The sequence below is a fragment of the Aphelocoma coerulescens genome, chromosome 5 (assembly GCF_041296385.1).
Source record: "Aphelocoma coerulescens isolate FSJ_1873_10779 chromosome 5, UR_Acoe_1.0, whole genome shotgun sequence".
Taxonomy (NCBI): domain Eukaryota; kingdom Metazoa; phylum Chordata; class Aves; order Passeriformes; family Corvidae; genus Aphelocoma; species Aphelocoma coerulescens.
The window spans coordinates 35915476-35936335 of record NC_091019.1 but is presented as its reverse complement, the minus strand read 5'-3'; the positions used below and the strand labels follow the sequence as shown (position 1 = coordinate 35936335).

The following is a 20860-nucleotide window of genomic DNA, read 5'->3' as shown; positions in this document are numbered from 1 at the left end:
GACAATATAGCAGCAGACCATCTAGTTAATGTGTCCTGACAGCACTCATGGATATTTGACAGTGAAACAGTTCCTCCAACGTACAGAAGCAGAACTTCAGGTGCCCTACAATTTTAGTGGCAAAATGCAGGTACTATGGAGGTAGGGAGGGATTTGGGAGAATCTATCTTTTGAACATAGGCGTCTACCTTTTATCTACATCCCATTTTCTGTAACTAGAAGTTTTTTTATCTGGGCTGCCCCACAATTTTGCCAGTTAACTCCTGAACAAGGATCTCAGTAGCTCATGGAAAGCCAGCACAAATAACAAACACTGCAGAAAATAGTATTATTATGTGTTTTCCAGCGAACCGCTATTGCCACCTACTATATTGGAACTGTCTCAGTGAGTGGAATGTTGTCCTGTAAAAAGTTGGGACAAGGGCCCACACAGCATTTTCACATACAGTTATAATGAGCATTTCCCATTACAAACAAAACTGAAACACCTCACTGTGGAGTGAGTTATAGTATTTCAACAGCAAAGCCACACAAATAGTGCTGAGCCACAAGATACTCTCTCAAGTTGTAGTATTTCAGCTGAGCAATGACAGGAAAAGAGAGAAATAGATTGAAATGAAATGGAGATTACTTCTCTAAGTGTGTACTCTTAAAGCTTACCTAACAAGTGATCTCTACTACTTCTCATCTCTTCTTTATAAAGGTTTTAAAAAAATGCAGAGAAGCAGCCTTAAAAATAATCTCAAACCTATGCACAATTTGATATTTGCTATTTGTTTTTCCAATATGCAGATCCTATATAGCATACTGAGTCAGACAGATTTTCTGCCTGCTTCTTCTGCTCAGGAAGTGAGTAATATTAATAGTGGTCAAATAAGAAACTTTATTACCCTCACCAGCACCAGATTCACCAGTGTTCTCAGAACATTGAAGCACCTAGGATTTGTTCTCTCCCACTGAACAGAGAGCTGAGTACTAGGACGGGTGCAGCATGACAATGTCAACTTTCCCTGCGCATCATTTAACACCAACACCACCCAAAATAATTATTACGTTGTCTTTTCCTTGGACTGTACTCGCATGCAGCATGAATTTAAACTTATCTGCAAAGGATGAACTTCGCTCTCCTAAACGAACATGTGTGGGAGATCCCCCTCCTGAAGTGCGGTGGCTGGCGCATTATCAAATGCAAACTCAAACATCTGGATGCCAGATATGGTCACTTGCTTGTTTTGCACTGCAGAGTTATCTACAGAATATGCTGTGAAGCTATGTACTTTAATTTGAGAGGATAATCCTATGGATGCAGAAATCTCGCACTATTTTAAAGGAGGATGCAATTTTTCTTGCGATTACTCTTTTTTTGTCTTGTCTAGTTTTGCATGCACCTGTATGCACAGGGCAGTTCATTTGAGTTTTCTCTACCTGTATCCTGCAACTGCTACCTAACGCAGACTAACCAGTCCATGATACATAGACAATACATTCATTTGTACACGATTTTACAACAAACACAATCATAAAAGCTTGAAATAAAAATTAGATATTTTTCATTTCTGACTTTCTTTTGCTTCAGGTTTCTACATTCTCTGTTTTAAGTGGTCAAAGACCATTAACTTTTCCCTTTTTTTCACATACTGAATTATTCCATGGAAGTTGGCTTGAAAAAAGAGATGACTGCTTGATTTGCATGTTCTTAGAGGTAGCTCTTTGCAACTTCACTTTGTAAAAATTTGACATTCATGACCCAACGATTACATGCTTTTTTTGGTTAGGTGTTGTCATATGTTATTTAGCCTATTATGATTTTTTTTCATTCAGTGCATTGACTAGAGCAGTCTTCAAATAATTTGTCTGCTGATTGGTAGGACTGCCCACAGATTTAATTACACAAAATACTATGGAATAAACACACATTAAAGGAGAAACATGCATAATTCTACTGTTATCTTCAGACTAATACACATTTCTAAAGGTCCTCTCTACAGAACAATGTTTTCCCTGAGTCTTGTGAATGGGATTTTTTTCCCTAGATAGTCTCTGAACACAGATTTTGATTAGAATGAGTCAGACTGCTTTGTTAGTATGCTGTTCAAAAACTTCCACTTATGGTATTCCCAAATCCTGATGGTAGCTCTTAGCTGTTTCCATAAGCAAGAGGCAGCACATCCTATTGCTGCCTTGAGCAACACATGTGGTGACAGGCCAGTCATTTGCTACCTCAGACAAGAAAGGGCGATGAGTTCTAAGCTTTACTTCAGTGACAGCACTTGTTCTGGTGTCTTCTTCTACCAACACTAATTTTCATTAAACTTGTAGGACTACATTAGCTATGTCTACAACTGCAAGTGTAGTCTTGAGAAATGGATTTGTAGACAGCAGCAGTTCACACTATACATGTTTCAGGGAGTTTTAACTCTCTCTGATCTCATCCTAGGGAATTCAGAGACTGCTATACATGGAGACTGATGGCATGCTCCTAAAGCATATCTTCTTATTTAATCTGATTCTGAAGGATGTTTGTGCACTCTGAGACTGCTCTGCAATGCAAATACAGCAAAGAGGACAACTGGTAAACGTGATTCAAAAGTGCGCTGCTGACTGAAGCCAAAAAGGCTATTGTATATACACCCAAATATTTGGGTCATTGTGTTCTCTTAGATTTGGTATAAATTGGCCAGAGGATTTCAAAAGCTACAGAAGTACAGCAAACAGATGAGAGAGATAGAGATGCTCTGTTTTAGTAGAACATCATGGCATGGAAAATAAAAAGAAAACCCATCTCTGAAGATCCTTAAGAATATTAGCGAGTTTTTATAATACATCTTCTATCCTATCCCTATGCTGCTGTAATTTCTGCCAGCAAAAGACCTTTAGTAATAGCAGGTTTTTTCCATCTCATTCTGATACCTTTCACACAATACTGGCAGGCACAAAGTTATTCCTTCTTTTCCTTATTCCTCTGCATCCCAAGAGACATTTGTAAGCCCTTGTGCTTTTAAAGTGCTAGATGCTCAAAGGCTCTTTTGAAATTAATAATAATCAATGCCAGCAGCATCTCAACACCCTACCCAGTATTTGCATGTGATGGAGGGAAAACAATAGCAAAAAAGGAGACATCAACTTGAGTTGTTCCAGCAGTTGTTTTAAATGGTGAATATTTTCCTTTTCTTAATGTGAAAAAGAAATAAACAATAACCTTAAACAATATCTTTTTAAATCCAGAACATAAGCAGACTCTCAATTACCCCAGTGTTCTGAAAAATCTGTATTTCTCTACAGTTGTATTGGCAAACTCAAATAATTTCTACCAGTAATGGAATTTACAACTGACTAGCCCTACGCTTTGAAAAATGCCATCCAGTAATTTTCTTTCTGACTGTTACATGGTAACATCAGTTTGGGATGTACTTTTTATACTGTTAATGAAGCAAAATGTAAATATTAAAAAATACTGACTGCATGTTTGAAGCCCAAAAGATTTATGTGTAAGCCCTCCATTTAACTTCCATTGGTGGGCGACTGGCTTTAGAAAAAGCAGGGAACTGCATGGGAGGAATATGAAAACCCTGAACTGAAAGTGTTATGCTAACTTTAATGGTACAGAAGAAGTTGTACCTAAATTCAATTCTAATTTTTAGGTGAAACTTTTACATATAGTGGAATATATTGGAAGAATGATTCTTCTGGTAGTTTAGGAGACTATATTCAAAACACATTCTGTAATGTAAGAAATTCTCTGAGGGATATGATAAAATATCCATGCAAGTACAATACATTAGGTGTAAGAAACACTTACCTTGTTGAATATCCTTCATCTCCAAGTGCAAACTTGATATTAAAATTCCTACAGTTTGAGACCGCTTTCCATCCAGCAATTTGATAATCTAGAAAGATGATGCAAAATGATCTGAGATCAAGGGAACGCTCTACAAAGGATTCATTCACTTTTATAACAGAAGCTAATTTGTGTATTTAATTCAGTATTTCTTCAAACATCAAACCTTTTTATTAACTAAATGTGCTAGTAAGACCTTCATCTTATCAGTGTGCTCTGCACCTTAACAAATGACTTATAAGACTGAATTCTCTCCAAGTCTACTAAAGAGCATTAGCTCTTACTTGTAGGATGCTATTAAGCAGGAAAAGAAAAAGGCACATCAAATATTTATTCTGAAATACAGTCCCTATGCACCCTCTGCCCCGATTCCTCTTAAATCTTCTTTAAGAACGATTTAAGACACCAAGTACATCACAAGTCCCTTAGTTCGTCTGGCAGTTTACATTTCAGTGTGAACGGGTTTATGTCTATTTTTTCAGCAAAGGATCAATTCTTGACCAAGAGGAACTGAAGAATTGTCTTTTTATGCCCTCTCAACAGTACTTTTGGAACACTGGGCACTACTGAAAGTATTTCTTTTACTCGTGTCTGAATGTGCTTATTTCACACTGTTGACACTCCACAGGGATTTCAGGATTTTGTTCACATTTGGGTAACAGACATTTAACAGTATAATGTACTGACATTCAGACTGTAATATCTTCTGATGTCAGTTTAGAGGGAGAAGAGAAAGAGGAGGAAGGGAAACCTTAATGTTATTTTGGCTGGTTGAAATTAGTTATAATGAAGGGAGTCAGTGTAGTTCAGATGTTAGACATGTAAAAAACAAACTTCCCACAATGTCTGGGCTATTGGTATTTGTGACTCTGATTTATTTCGTAAGGAAGATATGATAGGAACACATCACAAAATGCAATACAGACACAAGTTTTTCAGAAATACAAAATGTTCAGATCCAAGATGATGGCTTACTTCATAGTGTTGATGAACAAATACTATGAAATATACTAACTCACATGCAAAATTAAAACTAATAGCTATGTTTTCCCTAAATTTATTATTTTCTATTATAATTTTATTTATCATTTTCTTATTATCTGAACAATATTTAATCTATATTTCTTCAAATTTAATTTAAATGTTAAAATCAAAGGTGGCACTTATATCTGGATACTTAATAATGGTAAAAACTTAAAGTAATTGTTATCCCTTATTGCTGGAATACTTTTATTGATGCTCACATTAAAGACCGTTAACTGACAAAATTTATACGAAGTCATACAAATGTTTCTTAGCTGTGTTTTATGTGATTTACAAATATTTAACTATGAAAATTCTTAGCCACTTATCAAGACAAGAGTAGATTTTTTGACAAATACAGGAAAAACAGAAATTATACAGACATTTTCACATGAAAATGCAAAGCTAGTTCTTATTTAGAGTACTGAAATTGGAATATATATGCACAAGTTGGAACACATGCTGTCTTCAACAAAGATCTGACAAATATTTTAGGTCCCTCCTGTAGGCACTCAATAATAAACTTATATTAAAGTAGATATTGCATATTTTCTGCCAAAATTTGAAAAAAATCTATCTTGAGAGCTTTTTCTGCCTATATGTACAGCACATATGATGGATATTAAGAAAGTAATACTATGAAAAGTGTTTTCTTCAAACAACAAAGAATTCAGGCTCTTTATCTCCTGAGTACACAAGCAGAGAAGACAATTTTTCTCCAAATTACCTTAAATGAACACTGTGGAAGCATCACATCCTGTTGACTGATTCTTCTGAGCAAATGTAAGTAACTGCTCGGTTTATCATGGTCATTTCTGAAGCTTTACATGAATTTGCTGAACTCCTCAGCACATTAACTTCTTACAGGGATAATTACAGGTTTGAGCAGTATGCAATTTGTATAGCATTCACTGACCTCCAAGTTGACCTTGTTCAGGGCAAATGCATAGGTTGTCATAAACCCCATTAGACATGCCTAGTTTGAGGCAAAACCTTTCCAGACTATAGCTCTTGTAGGCAATATGACATTTGAAATCATTCCACTGAAGTATTTGTAAGTGTTAATACATTCTCCAGATATGATCAAACTAGCTCACATTACTAAGCAAGACTTCCCCCTTAAAAGATTTGTGAAAAAACCCCCTTAAAGACAACACTATATAATTTTAAAAGCTAGACCAGAGGTTCATGATTTAAAATGGCAACTGACTGTATGTTCACATGCATTTTAGACAAATGTACACATGGTCACAATTACCAGGCATCAAACTAGATGCAGACTACCTGAAACAGCTTCAACCAAGTAAATGAAGCCTAATACTTTATTCATTAGCAAGTAAAAATGGAAGGCCATGACAACAGAATAGTTTAAATTGAGCATAAAACTACTTCAAACCCATAGTTATAGTGCCAAGTATTATACTGGACTTTTGTCATAGATTTTTAGAATTAATGTGTAACTTGCAATATTTTGCAGGTAAAATATATAATCAGTAGTAAAACAGAACTAATTTTCAAAGGTACTAATTTTGTCCCAAATTATGGTTATTCTGTTAAAGTCACTAAGGCAGAATTACATATGTGTGGGAATTCCAAAAGAAAGGAGGCACAAAAAAAATCAGCACTTTGTCAGTTCAGTAAAAACATAAGGCAAATAAAAGGAAAGTTTGTAAAGACTGCATTGAACTATTTAGTCTGTGCTTTTAAAAGATAAATCACTGATCACCTCTCAGCATATTGGGACTTGCTTGTAGCTGACAGTGACAGGTAAGCAGCTAAAACCCAGCTGACGCCAGCTGATGCTGCTATACCAGCTGAGGGTGGTTTGCCAGCTGCCTGTTGCTTTTCCAGACTATGAATGTATTGTTGTAATGGATGCAGCATCTTCTGGCTTAGTGACAAAATTGTGACTGCTGGTGATAATTCATTTACTTCACTGATCCATAGTATTATTTGCTTTTTGTGTTTTTTCCCCTATTTTTTAGCGTTATTAAGTTAGATGATTGGCTGTACACAAGTGTCTCATCTATAACTTTCAAATCTTTATAATCTACTTTAAAAGTGAAGATATACCAAAACTTGAATACACTAATAAATTGTTCTGTCATTCCCATTAGAAGGTGTTTCTCTAATGTAGCCAGAAATGTATTTCATTAAATACTATACAACAGACTTTACTGTTTTGTCTAACTGCAATGTCTACATTCTGTCCAGGACACTTACTGGTGCTGAAATCTGAAGAGATTCAGTTTACTTTAGTGATTAAAAGCTAAACCCTTCCTCCTGGTGGTGCATGTATTCCTTCCATAATATTTAAATTTATTGAGAAAAGCCATAAGCTAAAAAGCTGTCCTGCATATCACAGCATTTCCCTCCATTCCCACTCACTAACTTTTATAGCAAATCAACAGCCTGGACCCATGAGTAGATTGATGAAACCCTGCTCAGACACAGGAAGAATATCCTGCACAAGAAGCCAAATTATGCCCCTCAAGCCATTGTGCATAAACACTCCATAAGTTACCAATGAAATTTCAGAAGCTTAAGACTAGACATCATCTCTCATATTCCTACTCAAGCAAGAGCCAAGTTTAACTGTGTTTTCCTTAACATGGATGAACCATAGCTTTATATTTTTAAAAGCCTATTTACAATTTTATTAGCTTGAAAACCCCACTACTTTTAGCTTTTTTCTAAAGGACACACAAATGGCAATTTATCAGGTTGAAACAGGAGGTATGAAAGAAAGCTAGTAAGAAACGTATTTCAGTATCTTTACTCCTATCAGAACTGCAAAAATAAGACATACCACAAAACAGATATTCACTTTATGGATAATTTCTATATTCTATGTGACTTCAGGACTTTGTGATAAACAAGGAATGCCAGTTATTTTTCTCAGCACTGCACAAAACATAAAAAGAAAGTGAGAGTGCCTCGGAAGAGCATGCATTAGCATTTTACCACTTCTGCTTAAGCTTGAACACTGTTTATTATCTTATGCAGACAGCTGAAGACAGTCATTGTGTTTCAACCCTGCAAAGCTTCCAACATTTTCTGCAATATCTGTCCTTCTTGCAGAAACACAAAATTCATTAATTGTAATTTCTCATTTAGTTAGACGGACAAAAAACTTGCTGACAGACATATCCCTTTCAGTTAAAAAAATGCAATTCACTCAAAATATTGACACTCTTTGTAAATGAGAACACATGTTAATAATTATGTGAAATCTGTTAGAGATAATAGACAACAGAAAAGCCATTATCTTTAATGTCCTCCTGCGTCTTTGAAATGATAATCATTGCACTAAAGGGCCAAAAATGATTGATGGACTTTCATTTGGAGCATACACCTGACACAAATTACTTGACATTTACTCATTTTTTTTGGTAAGATGAAGACAGAGTGGCATCACAAATATCCAACTATCCTGTTTCTTGAAAAAATATAGAAAATACTTGAGTTTTTGAGGATAAATTACTAACAAGTGCTCAAATATATTAGAAAAACCAACACAACTTCAAAATATGTGTTAAGTCTAGCAATTAGCTACAAAATGCACATGGAAAAAATTGCAGCAAAGGAATCTTCTTTTCTAAATAACCTATTTTTCAAGATTACAGAGTATCATAGCTTAATACATAATGAATAATGTCTTTTGTTTCATTCTGAAATATATATCCTAATTCTGCCTTTCTCCTACTTGGTAATAAAATAATGTTGGTTCTGCAAATTTAACAGGGAAAGGAGAAACTATGGCTTGAAACAATTACATGTGCCCATCAGCTAAAAATTTTGCATGGATATGTACAGACAAGAAATTTTAACATACAATGAATGATAGCAAAATTGGCTGCATGTAACACTTCAGTCCTTCATCTGACATAAAAATATTTATAGATGACTTTCAGAGTGTGAGAAAGAAGTTAGATCCTTCAAATTATATTCAAATCTATAAAAGCTGAGGTCTTTCAAAAACAATGATAGGGTTTGGGCTTTTGGTTGGTTTTATTTTCCAAAAATTAGGTTATATTTTTAATGCTCATTGTTTTCAGTCTTCCTTGTTTTACTAAGCCATTATGGACCTTACTGGTACTGTAGAGAATCTACTTATAGTTGAATATTTTTAATACAACAAACTTCATAGTTGCAGCCCATTTACATTTTCATAAATGTAACTTAAAATTTCTTTTACTAAATGGACCATACATTCCTAGACAAATATTTTCATGTTAATTGAAAACAGAATAGGTGCAGAAATTATATGTCTAGAATGCTACATCTGAAATCTATGCATAAGAAAGTATAGAAATTATGATGAACATAGTCTAGATAAACAATAGCACTTTCAAAAGTATGTCAGTGATGCTTTAAATAAGGAGTTAAAAAAAGGAGTTTTACTCAAAAGGCATTTAAAGTCTAGATGTCCAACAGAATCAACACCTAAACTAATCTTATGACCTAAAATAAACTGGTGGATCTAGCCCTTCTCTTTCTTGATTTCCAAGAAGCTGCAACTTCTAAGTAATATTGAAAATGGGATGACCTGCATGCATTTTAAAAAGCTTAACTAAAGACCACAACACTTTACATGGCATAAAAAGTTCAATGGGTATTATCAAGCCACATCATACCAGTAACACATTTAGATTACACTAACTGAATTAGCCAAAAAACAGAGAGAAATTTATTTGATTCATATTCAGGTTCTAATGGGCGTTTGTTTTTTCCCAGTAATTTCAACTTTTCCTGCTACATATTCAACCATTTCAGAACTATAAAATAACGATGAAAGAAATCTCACTCCTTCCATAGATTATTTATCCACCTAGAGTCTCTGGTAAAGTCAGCAATCATCTCTTTTCCATTTCATGGACATCAGCTCCAAACATTTACTGCATTACATTACTTCATATAAGATTATAATGCATCTAGTCTTAATTCAAAAATATTTTTATGAAAGAAGAATTATATTTTTAATATTTAAATATATTGCATAGTATTTTTCTCTAATAACAGGACATAACTAATATATTCATCTAGCCATTAAATTCTCCCCAATAGAAAAAACCAAATTCTTTTATCAAGACATAATATCAACCCCCCAGAATACTCATTTTTATCATTACCTACATAATACTGCAGAACATTGAATAAAAGATTGTATACATGCAGAGAAGATAAATGCACAAGAAGAAGAGTTTCCTGAATTATTTCAGAGCGTATAGAATGTACTATATTTTTCCAAAATAAATTATTATATTTCTAAAAATAGTAAAATCTCCTTCTATGCAGTCCTTTCAGAAGCTGTATTACCATTGCTGCTTAGATTCTTAATTTCCCTTCCTTTCTTCCCCTACATATTTGTCAGAAGCCTCTAGAACTCAGTGTAACCCAATAAGCCATTTTTTTCTGGCATGAATGCAACAAATTTGGGAATCAGGAAAGTGTTTCCACTCTAGAAAAAAGTATAGCCAGCTGTTTCAATGCATAGGACAATGGACAGAAAGTGGACTTTATGTTTTTTAATTAACAATGTCAAGATGTTGAAAAGGCACTCAAGATGTCATGTACAGCATTTCTGTACTTCAAGACAGCATCAATTATATGTGTACCACTCTAAACAAACGTTCCTAAAGATCTCCAAATGCAGAAACACAATTTCCCTAGCCAAAATTTTTCTGCATTCCTTTGGTATCCTTGCTCTTAGAAAGCTTTTCATAATTTTTCTTTCCAGCAGCTGCATGCACTTGATTACACTTATACTGTGTGTCTCAATCAACTTTCTCCTTTCTAGACTAAACAATCCTAATAATTTGATTCTTTCCTTAGAGACTACTTCACTTTTCATCATTCTCCCTCTTCTTGACTCTTTAGGTAACAAATTTTTAATGAAGGGTTGTAGTGCCTAAATCTAGATGCAGCTCTTAACTGAGACATGGCTGAACAAGCAATGTTTCTTGATCTGTCAGAGTTGTTTTTCATTTTTAGTAGTACCACAATTTGACAATTCATGTTCCTCTTGTGAGCCATTACAATGCCAAGACTCTTTCTGCTAAACTATTACCAGTCAGTTAGCCAGCTATACCCCCTCTTAGTTTTTAGGTAGCTGTGTATCTTTAAACATATTAACCTTGTGGTTAACTGCATTAGCTTTGTGCTTATCTTTGTCTTTCAGACCAGATCTCAGATACATGAAAGCCTTCTGAAGGATCTACTTCAGTACATTTGAAGCCTCTCGCAAATAGGTGGTGGCTGCAGAGTTTGTATTCCGCTATCCAAGAAATAAATGAAAATACCAAGGTAACTACAACCAGCAGAGAAGTCCAGAGAGTCCTCAATGTATTCTCCTATTTTGACAATGAGCATATATATGTATGAACAGAAATATATTCCATATTATAAATATTAATTTTATAAATTATATATTATATTGTAATTATATAAATGAGTATAAATATGTATATAATATGAATGTATACTCAGAAGTTTCCTTCCTGTGCATAACTTGCCAAATGGTACTGGAAAATAGACCAGCCATTCTATTTATATAGAATCACAGAATCAATTAGGTTGGAAAAGACTTCTGATATCAAGTCCCAACCTATGACCGAACACCACCATGTCAACAAGACCATGGCACTGAGTGCCACAGCCAGTTTTCCCTTAGCACCTCCAGGGACCGTGACTCTGTCACCTCCCTGGAGAGTCCACTCCAAAGGCTAATCACCCTTTCAGTGAAGGAATTCTTCCTAATGTCCAACCTAAACCTCCCCTGGTGCAGCCTATGGAGGGCAGCATTTCAACATTTCTGGCTGAAAATGGCAGGTGTCTATCAGCTGTAAGCAAAAAAAGCACAGCATATGGTGCATTTTTTAATCTGTGTTGCCACACAGTGTCTGCAATGTGGAAAAATGGGTAAGAACAGAACAGACTGAAATTTCTATAGGCTTTCCACAGAAGCATTCATTTCACAGCCTAAGCATACAGATTATCCCAACTGGTTTCACAGAACTATAATTCTGAAAATAAACTGAATAATATTGTTTTATTTGGAACTGCAAAGGAGTAAAATGAGAAACAATTATCCTCTAATTCAAAAGATAAAATCTTACTTCCAATTGAAAAAGGAACTTGACTGCGAGGGAGGCACTGATGTAATTCTCATTCAAGAAGCAAAGTACTGAATAATCATGTTTTAATAAGCAGACCTGCACTATCTGTTGGTCCGTCACTTTTCTAAATACCAAGGAGGCTGAACTTAGTTTGTATAAGACGGTATGAAATAGGGAATAGTTTGTGCAGAGAAGAGGTTTAATGCAGTGAACGGAGCAGTCTTAACAGGCATCATTAAATAAAACAACTATTTCAAACACAAACTACAACTCAAGATTTTATTGCTGTACCTGTATCTTGCTCTGGAAGGCTCTTTTAGAGAATATGAAGAAGGAATATACAAATAACTACATAATGACACAGCATCAGCTAAATCTGTAATATATGATGAGCCTCATAAGATTCGTGTTTCTTAATGTCTGTTGAAAACATCTTTATCCAGACTATACAATCCCCTATAATGTGACACTGGTACCATTTTTAGGACCAGACAAGCAGAAACTTATGTACTGAAGCAAAAAGATTCTTGCTAAAACCCTAGAAGATGTAATTGTTAGAAAAAAAGCAAGAAAGTTTGAGAGCCAAGAAAAAGCATGAGAAACCAGAAATGAAACCAGCCAAACTGACAGCTTTATATTGATCTACAGGAGCTCTCTGTTATTATCTACTAATAAACCCTCCTGTAAGAAAATAAAATGCCTCTCTACTACTGTATTGTTTGCAGCCCACCAAGACTGATCCACTGGAGCCAGCCAGCAGAGAATTTCAGAGAGACAAAGAAAAACACAGGACCATCTAAGAGGGCCAACTGCCCATAAAAACACTCAGTTGCTACTATGAGTCATTAAACTGAAAAAGGTGAAAAGACAGAATATACTAAAAGAAAATGCTGCTGTACTCAATTAAAATTTTCTTTGAATTCTAAAAGTGGATTTATTTTTAATTTTTGAATTGACCAAATGATTGTTTCACATTACTGATCACGAGTTTTCTAAATTCTCATGGAAAACCCTACAACTCCCATGGTTTGTAAGGCCATGATCACAATACCATCAGTTTACCAAACTAAAGACACAGCAATAGATATAATTCTGAATTTATCTTTTAGGGAATTTATTTTTGTATTTTCATACAGTACTTTAAAGGAACCTCTTTCATTTCATTAATTTCAGTAAATATATCTATCCATTGTCTTAAAATAGGAAGTTTACCTTTAACCACAAAGCAGAATAATTAAAACAGTGATAGAAATAAAAAAAAGATGCAGTCGTATGAAAATACTTTGGTTGCTCACAAGAAATAATGCATATTATTATACCAATATGTTCTATAAGTATTATTCAATTCAATTTTGGATAAGCCAAGAGAGATCATTAAAAAATCGTACTGCTCAAACAAAGAAGTTACTTTACAAAGCAGCAAGGAAAAAGAAAAACACAATTTCATCTCCCAGTATACAGGCCTAATTCTGTACCTGGTTTGCTGTCACCCACTTGGAGGAGTAGATATACTCCCTTAACTACTGAGACTTTGAAATAAAAAGGCAACTATTTGTGCATATCAATTCCCCACTAAAATTACAGTGATTGCATTCTTCAAAGTTCTTTAGAAACCTGTATTTCCTATTACATAATTCTTTCTGAAAAAGGTAAATTAATGAAACGTAAACATAAATATTAGAAAGAAGGCATAAGATATGTGAACTAATCCAATTTATGGCTACAGCTGCTGCTACGTATCAAATTTACTTCAAGTATTTGTCAAGTAAAATATCTCAAAGTAATTTTCACAGAGATGTTGATGTCCAACTTCAGTGTAATATCTGAAGGACTGTAACAACTATTTCTTTGGTGTGTATTTAAAAATGCCAGCGTGTCCCCATCCAGGCCCCATTTCTTATTTTTTACTTTTTGCATTGCATGAATTTGAATTCTATAAATTCTATAGCCTTATTGATACTTCTCATTAGGTGTTGCATTAAGACACAATACCAGGAATTTATGATCAAAGATGTTCTGAAATATCTGAAAGCACCAATATGTATACATGTTTTGCATTCTATATACTATAAAATTGAAGGTAGCAAGCACAGCTCACATGCAAAGTGCCCTCTTGTGGTTCCAAGCAGGTAAACTCAACGAGATTTAAAACACAATAAATGTTTCAGTAGTTTCTGATGTCTAATCACACTGGTTTAGGAAAACAGTATTGATTATTATTCAGCCTAGAATTTTTCTGGCAGCCAATACTAGTAATGCCATTTATTTTTCTTATCTGCACATCCCAATTGGCAAGTGCCAGCTCCCTCTGTAATGGATCACGTCTGAAGCAAACAATATTGGCGCTACAGCAATGACACAGCTACTGCATGTAGCTTTGCCCATTAAAGACATGATTGTCCTGTCCCTTCCTGACACAACTCCTTAGCTATACTGGGCTAAAAAAACTTTGGCAATCCTTATTCAAAATGTTGCTTTAAATTTTTTTTTTCCAATAAAATTAATCTCAGTGAAAGGGAGGTTTGCTAGAGTTAACTAATGACAGGCATTAATAATAAATCAGCTCAACGGCAGGTAATGGCCTGAAATACTGGCATTTGCAAATATGAATTAGAACTTTAAATCTGTTCTCCTACATGGTATTTTTTCTACCTCACTGGGATGTGGAACTTTAATTATCAAAGGCAAAACATCTTCCAAGGTAAATAACAGCCTGCATTCTCAAGCAAGAGAACTGAGATTGAATCAGCAATCCATAGCTTGTTTGATTGCTCATTCACAAAAAATCTAAAAATTAAAACGGAGTTTTCTCAAAATGAAAGACTAAACACTAACACACACAAAAAAAGACGAACAAAAAACCAATAAATACCTTTTTGGCCTTGGTTTTCTTTTCATATGTCTCTGATAATGGTTTTCTTTTTTCCTGAGTGGTGTCTTTGGAGAATAAATATTCAAACTCGGTAGTGTCAAGTATATCAGGTTCTTCCAGTGATTCCCATAATGTTGGCATAGCAGTTTTCCTATAAAGGGAAAGGTAATAATAAAATTTCTAAACATTTATGAGAAACCATAATAGATGAAAATCCATGATAGATTTAAACTAAAAGCAACACAAAGAGCATTCCTTCCCTATACCTTGCTCTTGTGAGGAGTCAGAAAGTTTTGCTGTTAGTTATTAGTTTCTGCTATTTAGCCCGTGCCTGCTAGACTATCAAAATGCATCATTCCTATTGTACAGCTCTTCGTCCAACAACTGCAGCTTGTGCAAATACATCTCAAGAGACTTCTGCCACTTCAACTAGGATTAGGAGTATTTCAACGGCAGCTTTTTTGAGAAATTCCCAGTAATCTATTTAGACTTATAAAAATAAACAGTATCAACAAATAGTGAACAAACTTTATTCAAGCATCTTTTAAGAGCATTTGGGATAATTTGTATAGGACTTGATTTACTTCACGTCATCCACAGATGTTGTATGTTCATTTTTATCCTTGTTGCAGTTCTGAGAAACTAGAGTAATTATGTGGTTTATATTCTGGGAGACTAGCCAGTATTCTTCTCCATTCAACCAACTGTAAATTTTAAATGTGGATTATCTTTCCTTGTTTTTTTGCTTTCCAAGACCAGATTTAGTTTTGGAACAGTTGGGAGCTTGTTTAAACAATCCTTTAGTTTCATCTGGATTAGGGGAAAATAATATGTAGTGCTACAAACATTGTACATCAATTCTGAAAGGGCTTTGTTTCAAAATTTCAATGTTTCAGGAAAAAATGTGGGACAAAACTTTTGAGTGTTCTTGTCTGTTTCTCAGTAGAAGGTGGGACCAGTTCTTCCAGCAGATGTCACTAAAAGGCAGTGAAATTATTCGCAATTTTAAAAAAGTGATGAAAACCAGAGTAAAATACAAATAGCTGATGTCACTAAACATAGATGTAACGGGCAACAAAATGGAAAACCTACCAATTTGAAAGGAACCAATTTAAAAAAAATTTTTTTTTTCAAATTCAGGATTTTTTTCAATTTAATGCTCAGCTGTCTACTATCATGAATGTTTAAGGAACTCTTTATTTTTTTCTATTCACATCTGCTGATGCAGAATATTCTATGTCACAGGACATGCTTAGAGCTCCACAGCTTCACTCTTCCCGATATTAGCTGTCGTTTCAGCAATACTGAAAAATGAAGGATTCTTTCTGGCTCTGCAACAAGAAGTCCTGGACAGCTTCTGATCTAAGCAGCAAACCCTTGAAGGAGTTTCCAGTTCCAACACAGACCATGAAAATGCAGGACCATTACATCTGGTGACCAGTAGTTCATCAAAATGCTATGAGTTACCTTGCAAAAGCTTGGTGAACAAGAACTATTGCAGAAAGAAAACTTTGATTTCATTGATTCAATGGGAAGAATTACAATAAAGATTATTTATGGACCAACTATTTATTGACTACCAAACGATTATGCCAAAGTAGTACTGGGAAAGTAAAACCAAAATGTTCAAGCTTCCTGCTCACAATATTTCAGTGTTTTTAATTCTGAAAAACTAAGAGCATACAACTGATGTTTCATTAATGTCTTTGTTCCTGTCAAATATTTTATATAAAATATTAACACCTTACAATGTTTTATTATACCAGAATAATGGTACTTTCTCATCAAAATAAATTCAGAGCTGTAAAGTAAAATAAAACTCATACTGAAATCCACTTAACTGCAGATATTTACTTTAACAGTGTTTAAATATAATAGATAAACCTAAAAATAAAATATGAATAATAATAGCAAATAACTTAAATAAAGAATTTAAATAGAATCATTATTATAAGATAAATAAGCTGTAATAAATAATTTATAGTAATTCATAATATATTATAATATATAATAAAGTCACAGTACATAATACAGTATGTAATATACTGTGTGTATATACACAGTATAGCACATATAATATTATGATGTGTTATGACTGTAAGCCATATATAGTAATATAATTTAACTTACTAAAATGTTTAAATTTAGCATCTTGGTAACTGCTGCTAGGCTAACATAATTTTGAACACAGATAATAATGATTTGAACTTTAAGGTCAAAATAATAATGTAATTTCGTTACTGGCATTAATGCAGGACCTGAATTAATGAACAACTCCTCATCAAAATAAAACAGTCTGTGTCACTTAAGCATCCCCCAAAAATCCTTTTTGAGCCATCCCTCTTAATGAGATCTATATTATAGTAATAAACACAAGAAGGAAAGTTAGAATCTCAAATCCAAAAGAGCAGCTGAGTAGCGCTTGAAGCCACATTCCACTTTGGCAGCAAGGTATTTGTGCTGGCCCAGAAAGCGTAAACAGGAGAACTGCTTTTCTCCTGTCAGCTAAATAAATGGGTATCATAAACAAAGACTGTAGGATCATTTCAAAAAACCTGTCTAAAAATTGTTTATTTATGCCTGTTTTCCAAATGACCACTTACAAACTAATCAATGAAACAGTGTATTTTGTAGTAACTTTGGGTTTGGTACAACAGAATACACTACTAGAATACTGTTACAGAACCACAGAGTGACCTGGGTTGAAAGAACCTTGAAAATCTCATTCCAACCCTCGGCCAATGTGCAGGGACAACCTCCACTAGACCAGGCTGCACAGGGCCCCACCCAATCTGGAACACTTCCAGGAAAGAGGCATCTGCAGCTCCTCTGGGAAACCTTTCAGTGCCTCACCACGCTTATGGTAAAGAATTTCTTCCTTACATTCCATCTAAGTCTACCTCGTCTATTCCACAGATTCTATTGAGAGTTGCCTCAACTCAGGTGCAGGACCTTGCACTTGGCCTTGTTTGCAGTCCCACTACTCAAGCATATCAAGGCCCCTCTGGATGGCATCCCTCCCTCAAGCACATCTAGGATTTTATCCCTGCACTAAATCACCGTAAGATGGGTGGGTTTTTTTTAATTTTATATCTGTTTTTTTTTAAAGCTGTAGAGGTCTCCATCAGTACTGAGACTTGTCCATAATGGATACTTCATGCTACAGGTTGCTGAGCTGCATATGTTTATACATATGCTGTACTCTTCCTGCTCTGACAGAATTACACACAGAGGTTAGGTTCTGGCTAAACTGTTTCCAGTTTCTAGAACTGGAATCATCGAAGATGACACAACACAGTTCTCTGAAGATAAAATCACATGAAGTGACTGGAAAGCAAAAATGAAACTAAGTTCTCATCTGACCAAACTCTAATATTTCAATTCTAATTCTAACTCAGACTTAATTCTACGAAAAAAAAATCTTTCTAATCTCTTGGCTATCCTTTTATCTTTTAGTGCTAAATCTGGGAAGCATCCTGTCACTATGGTCATCCTTGCAGTGCTTGAATTATGGGGGGAAAAAACCCCCAAACCCCGTCTTTTTGTTATGATGCAAAAAAATTTCATTCATAATACACATAATTTTAATTTAAATGTAGTATTTAAAAACAACTTATAATTTTCAGACTTCTAGAACTGATTCGGCTTTTTTCTAAAAGCACGTGAATTCCATGTCTCCACACTGATTTTGTTATACATTCCTACACTGTTAACTTTTTTGTTATTAAGTCTTGAATAGTATACCCATCCTTGTATCATGACCTATAAGGAGCAACTCTTAAGTCCAAGCAAATATATTTTACCTGTTATCTTGCAATTGTATTCGTGTCCAGTACAAAGGCTTCATGGGACGGCCAGGTTCAATGGCAGGTTTTCGAGGACCTCGGTTTGAAGATAAAGTGCTATTAAAGAAGAACCCAGGCCCAGGAGGTGGAGGGGGTGGAAGTAACCCAGATCCAGGCAGTGGAGGTGGAACAGGAGGTCCCAGCCCTGGAAGCGGTGGTGGTGGAGGTGGTGGTGGTGCTTGAAAATTCCTACAGCCTTCAGAAAGTGGAGGTGGCAGTGGTGGATCAGATCCAAACTGAGGTGTCAGTGAAGTCAGACCCATTGGCAAAGGTGGTGGTGGAGGAACTAAAGATGACAGTGAAGAATCAGGAAGGGGAGGAAGAGGTGGTGGTGGTGGTGGAGGAGGAGGCAGCATTTGTTTTGTTTGACAAGACAAGACACTTTCTGATGACTGTACATTGTAATTGTCCTTATTTTCACTTTGGGCAGATATACTATGTGTCAAAGAAGAAATATTAAGCTTTTTGGGTACTATTTGGTTATTTTTCACAGCTCTGTTTTCTTCTTCACTAGGCTTTATGAAAGTTTCTCTGTCAGTCTGTATACATACATTTCGGTATGCCTTTGGTGGGTTATCATCTTCAGTAGAAACACCAATATCCTTTGCTTTTTCATTTCTTCTGTTTAACTTATTATCAAGTTCATTCTTCAGATGTGCAATGGTTTCCTCAAGCTGAGCAGTTGATACAGCATGTTCTCCACGAATATGGAATACCCTGAGTTCAAACTGAGACTGCAGAGCAACAAGAAAAAAACCCCTTAGTGCAAATATTTCTCTTAAGTGTTTGTTTTGTAGTCTATTAAAAATCTTCACATTTAAACCATATTCTTACATTAAGCAAAGAGAGAAATACTTCCCTTTCCCAGTTCTAAATGGTTTTATTGCAAGTTGTTACATAATTGGACAGTTACGAATCTTTAAAGAAATGTAAGCAGGGTGCATTTCAACAAAGCATACTTCGTAAGTAAAAATCCAGAACATCAATTTGGGCATATTCTAAGTTGTACATTATCTTTAAGCAGACGTACCCGTTTTTAATTGAATGCAATAATTAATGGTGTATTATGGAAAAAATGTACCTTTTCCAAATGTTACTCTATTTAATGACGTGAGTTTATTGCTTATTTCATTTTATAAGAGAGATGACATGTTAGGAAGTAAAAAACAGATTAAACACAACAGAAGTTGAAATGCATTCAAGACAAAAACATTAAATAAACAAAATAATTTCTCAATGTATTAAGTGTTATCATCAATAAAATGCACAGAGATACACATAAATTCTTCAGGTTTATCTTTACTATTAGATTCAAATTTCAGTTCTTCCAGATACATTTTAATCTACAACTCAGGAAAATAAATATTAGAACCAAGAGAATCAAGAGGGTTTCGCTCAATAAGTAAAGAAGGAAGGATGGAAAACCCCCCCCTTTTCTTACCATATGTCAGAAAAATACAAAACACTTGGCACAGAAATATCTCCTTAAATAATCCAATACAATCCAATACTGCTGTTCCAGGTTATTAGGTCCCTACAAGTTATTTTCTGTTATGCCATGATATTATCAGGCAGCTGGCTGATGTTACCATGATTCTTTGCAAGGCAATGACTCCTGAAAGAGAGTTTTCATGGTTCTTTTAGGATCCCTCTACAAAAGGGAAGCCAACCTTTCAACAGAAACAGCTAATGAGCTGTGATTTTCCCAAATTCCTACAGGCACAGCAATTTACACCTAAAATTTCCACATAGTGCTTGTCAGAAATGGCAACATAGCACTTCCTACTTACCATTCCAATTTGAGTAGTAGGTCAGAGCTACTAGTTTACAGCATTAACTAATACGCATCCAAGTCATACATGTGTAGCTCAGTATGGCAAATATAGAATAATATAATGTGATTTTATATTGTAAAATAAAGCTTCACTAGATATGCAAACAAGAAATGTTATTTCTTATAGGAGTATGAATAGCTTGAATTCTAATAAATTTCTTAAGATAAAATCCAAAGTAAACAATCTGAAGATACCGGGTACAAAATGCTTCTTTACATTGGCAAGTGTAAAGGTGGGAAATCAAGTTTAAAGTCTTACAAAGAGAATCAAACAGTGATCTGCATTGGAAACAACCCAATTTCTATTAGTTTTATAGAAGACTCAGGACA

At 34.8% G+C, this 20860-nt stretch overlaps 1 protein-coding gene across 1 annotated transcript in view; it reads right to left on the bottom strand.

The window, feature by feature from the left end:
• The window catches only part of LOC138111604 (formin-like), a 140223-nt gene that overhangs the window by 79198 nt on the left and 40165 nt on the right, over window positions 1-20860 (bottom strand). The window contains exons 4-6 of the mRNA XM_069017687.1: window positions 18655-19430; window positions 14852-15002; window positions 3800-3887 (exon numbers count right to left, since the gene is read on the bottom strand). Coding sequence (XP_068873788.1) covers window positions 3800-3887; window positions 14852-15002; window positions 18655-19430 — 1015 coding nt within the window. The remainder of the gene's footprint in view (window positions 1-3799; window positions 3888-14851; window positions 15003-18654; window positions 19431-20860) is intronic.